The sequence below is a fragment of the Antrostomus carolinensis genome, unplaced genomic scaffold, assembly GCF_000700745.2.
Source record: "Antrostomus carolinensis isolate BGI_N321 unplaced genomic scaffold, ASM70074v2 scaffold28521, whole genome shotgun sequence".
Taxonomy (NCBI): Eukaryota; Metazoa; Chordata; class Aves; order Caprimulgiformes; family Caprimulgidae; genus Antrostomus; species Antrostomus carolinensis.
In genome coordinates this window covers 17,704-22,519 of record NW_010296703.1, presented here as the reverse complement: position 1 = coordinate 22,519, position 4,816 = coordinate 17,704, and the positions used below count along the sequence as shown (strand labels likewise).

Here is a 4,816-nt window from a genome sequence, read left to right as displayed (position 1 = left end):
AGAGTGGAGTAGAGGGGCAGAATCACGTCCTCCACCCCATCCCAGCTGCCAGGCTGCACCTGGGACACCGTCACTCCTTTCTCCTCTGTGCCCCTTCGCTCTTACGGATCTCCCAGTTTGCTTTTCCTACTGAGGAACCTGTGACATCCCCTTTCCCATCATACCTGACTTTCCATGTGCCCCTCTTTGCTTATTATTATTATTTATTTTCTTCCTGTCATTCAGAGGATTACATTTTTAAAAGTTACTATTTGTTTTCCTGGACTAGGATGTAGCCAGGATCCTCTGGGGTGGATCCTCAGCAGATTGCTGTCACGCCAGTGAAGTTTGCAGACCTACCTGCCTTTTAACAGCCACAGATTTAAAGCTGGCTTTCTGAAAACAATTTTCTTTTGAATTATTTCACCTATTCTGCTGTAGGAGCTGTGGACCAGTGCTGTCATGGGGGATCTGCTGTGCTCTACCCCAGAGGCACCTGCATTTTAAAAGTGATAAGATTATGCCTGTTGGATGTCTGTAAGGTATTTTGGAAAGGAAAGCTTTGTTATGTACCAATGAGGAAACCAGTTTTACTGAATTTATTCAGTTGGAGGGTTTCTGTTCAGCTCCTGTGGAGGGACAGCTCAATCTGTACGTTGCATGCACTTAGTTTAGGGTCAGATCCCAGTGCTGAAGACTTAACAGAGACACTAACACAAGCAGGTTTTATTGCCTCGTGCAGTACCTTTTATTTAAGAAATAATTCCAGAGATGCAACGCTTCTCCCAGTGAGGATTGTCCAGTTTCTTTGCTGTTAGCAGCTGCTTTGGATACAGTTGATTTGAACAAGGAAAACCACTTTTGTACAGAAGTAGTGAGCCCTTGCTCCCTCTTACACAGCAGAGCTGGCTTTGCAGCTCCCAGGGGAGGAAAAAAGGCAATAATAATTTACTTTGTGTTTTATGTACAGTTCAGAAAACGTTCAGTCTGCTTGGTGAGACATGCCAGTGACACAGCAGGCTCTTCATGGGCTAGGATGGCACTGCTGATGTTCCTAGAAAGTGCCTCTCACACTCAAGAACCCACCATCTCCTTTCCATGTGCTTGCAGTTCAGATTGCACAGTTAGGATGTGCTTTGGTTCTTTGTGCAGAAATTGAATTTATTGCACCAAAAGGTGTTTTCTGCAGTTGGGTTTCCTGGTTGCTTTTTCTTGCTGCAGTTGTAGCAGCACCTCATTTGCTTCCAGTGAATTCCATAGCTGCAGCCAAGAACTGTAATTGCATTTTCTAGGGAGGGGCCAGCTGGGTGGTTTAATCAACGTGCAGCACCAGGTCGTGTATTTCTGCATGGTCTGATCCTCTGGATGTGTGTCTTCTCTCTCCAGGCAAAAGAAGCTGGTGCTGATGACACTCTTGACATATCCAAATGTGAACTCTCAGAGGTATGTTCTCTACAACTCTGGTAGCTCACAGGTCTCATTCCTTTGTCTTCTTGTTACCAACTGTCAGATTTAGTATCATGTCCATGAGCCTTGAGACAGAAATGACCTTGTTACTCCTCCACTTCTTCCTATGTCTGCTGAGCTCTTTCAGGTGGGGGCTTCTTCCCCCTTTTTTTCAGCATTTCTGTCCTGGGAATCCTTTTTCATTCAACAAGATGGAAATGGCAGCGTGGTCTCATACCCTCTGCCAGTACCTTGGTAGGACCCTAGTTTGGGACCTCATGGTGTAATTTTTCTAGTCATAAGGGAATTCATTTGCCAAAGGCTGGCTGTTTCTGGTGTTAGAGCTACAAAGTCTGCCACCTGTGGCTATATTTCTGTATGAGTGTAAATCCCTGCTTCCAGGCTGCTGGTTAAGGATGGAAATCTCACTTCCAGCTTGATTTCTTTTATGGCAGCCAACTCAATTAGAAACAAGCTGTCTGCTGGAGTGTGAGCCGTTAGTGACAGATTGCCAAGCTTTCAGAGGAGACACAGCTTTTCATTCTGGCAGCCAGGCAAGCCTGTTAAGCAGAAACCCATTTTTATTTAACTTTCAGTTTTTATTTGTTGGCTCATATTTCTAAAATGTTGGTACCTGTGTAACCTTTTGTCACAGGATGCCAAGCAGGCTAATAAGATATGGCATTGCTCTTTGGGGAGAGATTTAGGACCATTCTAGAAAGGACAGCTGTCTGCTGTGCAGTGTGAAATGGCATTGCTGAGACTTTGGGACTTTCATTCCAAGATCAGAAGCCAACAGCATCTTGTGTGTAGGTTTGTGAGCTCAGTCTGTGAACCAGTCTGGGTAAAAGGGTGACAGACAGAGGATGCACTGAGCCAGCTCCATTTGTAGCTGCAGCTGGTCTTGGATCCCCAGCAGCTCCCCAGTATTGGTACCATAAAACTCTGTCTTTCTTGTCTTCTTTTTTACAGTTTCAATAACTAAAATGAACCATCCATTTGATCTTAAAATTTACTCTGGACAGCAGTTTGGCTGATGCCAGTTCCATGCTGCAGAGCAGGTGATGGTGCTCAGCCTTGGCTGGCATGGGCTGAATTTGCTGGCATATCCCTTTTCTGAGCCTAAACAGACACTCAGCCAGACACAACACAACCTGCCTGTTGCTTACCTTTCTCATTGAGCCCACTGCAGCGTGTTTGCCGAGGCTGCAAAACCATAGAATCCATTTGTGTGATGACTAACTGAAAATATCCCTGAACTCTTGAGTCATCTGCACATTGAATATTAAATCACACAAGATTTGAACTTCTGCCTAAACCTCAGTCTGTTCTGCACTATGTGGGGCACACTGGTATTGTGGAGAGCTCTTGTAAGCTGTTTAAATGGGAGCTAAACTGGGAAGTACTGGCATCCTGCCTGGGCCAAAACCAGGGACCAGTAATTTTAATTATCATCACTTGCATTTTAATTCAAGTTAGTTACTCACACTTTGCAGGTGGCTCCTGCAGAAGTGCTGACAAAGATGGTGTCTTGAGAAATCTGACACTAATATTTTTTAATTGTTTTTTAGGTTCCTTACGGGGCCTTTGCAACTTGTAAAGTCTTGCAAAAAAAGGTAATGTCACAATCAGAAATTATTAAGACAATTCTATTATTGTGCTTGGGTGGTTTTGTTGTGTTTGAAATGATTTTATGTGGTTGTTTATGTGTTGCTTCAGAAGAAGTTTACTTGTAATAAATTTGGCCACTTGTAGGATGCTACATAGAAAGTGGTTTGGGTAGGACTAATCATAGAATCCCAGACTGGTTTGGGTTGGAAGGGACCTTAAAGCTCATCCAGTTCCAACCCCCCTGCCAGCAGCAGGGACACCTTCCACTAGACCAGGTTGCTCAAAGCCTCATCCAGCCTGGCCTTCAACACTTCCAGGGAGGAGCAGCCACAGCTTCTCTGGCCAGCCTGGGACACTGTCTCACCACCCTCACACCAAAGAATTGCTTCCTCATATCTCATCTAAACCTCCCCTCTGCCAGTTTAGAGCCATTTCCCCTTGTTTTGTCATTAACTGCCCTTATAAAAAGTCCCTCCCCAGCTTTCTCATAGGCCCCCAAATCCTGTCTGTGCTTTAGAGCTAACTTCTGTTGTGAAAGATGAGATGGTTGTTTCTGTCTTAGCCTTATCTAATGAGATTCGTCATGTAGAGAACCAGGCTCTTGTTTAGATCTCATGTTAAATGTTTGACCTTCTATGAAAATCTGTTTACTATTTAAATATTTTGAATGATTCTGAATAAGATATTGAGCTCTTATACAGCCTCTGCAATTAAATCTTGACGAATGTGCTTGTTCTAGACAGCAGTGTCTCTTGTGTTTGTGTTTCACTGGGATTTTTTTCCTCCTCAGGTGCTGATTATTCATACGAATAATCTGACATCTCTAGTTCCAAAGTCCTGCAGCCTCCTGAGTCTCATAACTGTGAAGGTAATTGTGACTCTTAACTGTTAATCTGCAGCCTATTTTCCTTGCATTCTAGCTGCATTATAACACACTAGCCCAAATAAATCCCTTCTGTCTGTCTGTCTTCGCCAAGGATCGGTAACAAGGTGTGGAACTTCTGCCTTTCCTAGGTTCAGCTCCCAGGTAGACAGATGGTGGTCACTGAGCAGTTTGTGTAAAATCATAATCAGTCCCAGGACTCATTTATCCTCTTCATAACCCCACACTTTGCCCCTCAACAGCCTCTCACGGTGGTGGTCAGTCAGGGCTGAGTGTGCTGTGGAGTAGATCCATCCCACTTCCTCACTGGTGGGTCATTTGAATGTGAACAAAACTGGTGATGGGTGACAGTGTGTGATGGGGCTGTATAAATGCTCAGGGCTTTCAACTCCACCACCCTTGTGCTGTGCTTCCACAAGAGGTAAAATCATTCCAGCAGCTCACTTCTCCCTGTGGAGAGAGGTCTCCAGGCATAGTCCTGCCTCTCCCTGTGCCAGCGCTGTTGTTGGAGCAGTTCAGTTTCCATGGATCACTTCAACTCACTGATCCTGCAGAAAATGTCTTTTTCTGCCAGGCTGGCTTCATGGAGGTGATTTATCCAGTTGGCTCATCCAGTTTTGTGGAACAGCTCCCTTGGTGTCACTGCTCTCCCTAGACTTTTGTTTGTTTATTGATGTACAGAGGCTTGAGTTTTCGAAAGACCTACAAGAATTAAGTGCCTTTGTCTCCTTGAAAACTTAAACTGCTTTTCAAAGCCCCATTTAATTTTCATTGCTAGATAATTCATGACCTTTCCTTCTTGCACTGTGAGTTCTTTTCCCAACCTTGTTTGATGAACGTGTGTACTCTTCCAGGTTCTAGACCTGCACGACAACCAGCTGGCCTCACTTCCTGCTG

At 44.5% G+C, this 4,816-nt stretch overlaps 1 protein-coding gene across 1 annotated transcript in view; it reads left to right on the top strand.

The window, feature by feature from the left end:
• Positions 1–1,365: 1,365 nt before the first annotated feature.
• Positions 1,366–4,816, top strand: part of LRSAM1 (leucine rich repeat and sterile alpha motif containing 1) — a gene marked incomplete at both ends in the record, with an annotated part of 20,892 nt that continues 17,441 nt past the window's right edge. The window contains 4 exon segments of the mRNA XM_010178375.1: positions 1,366–1,422; positions 2,997–3,041; positions 3,827–3,904; positions 4,774–4,816. The exon segment at positions 4,774–4,816 is cut by the window's right edge and continues 14 nt beyond it. Coding sequence (XP_010176677.1) covers positions 1,366–1,422; positions 2,997–3,041; positions 3,827–3,904; positions 4,774–4,816 — 223 coding nt within the window.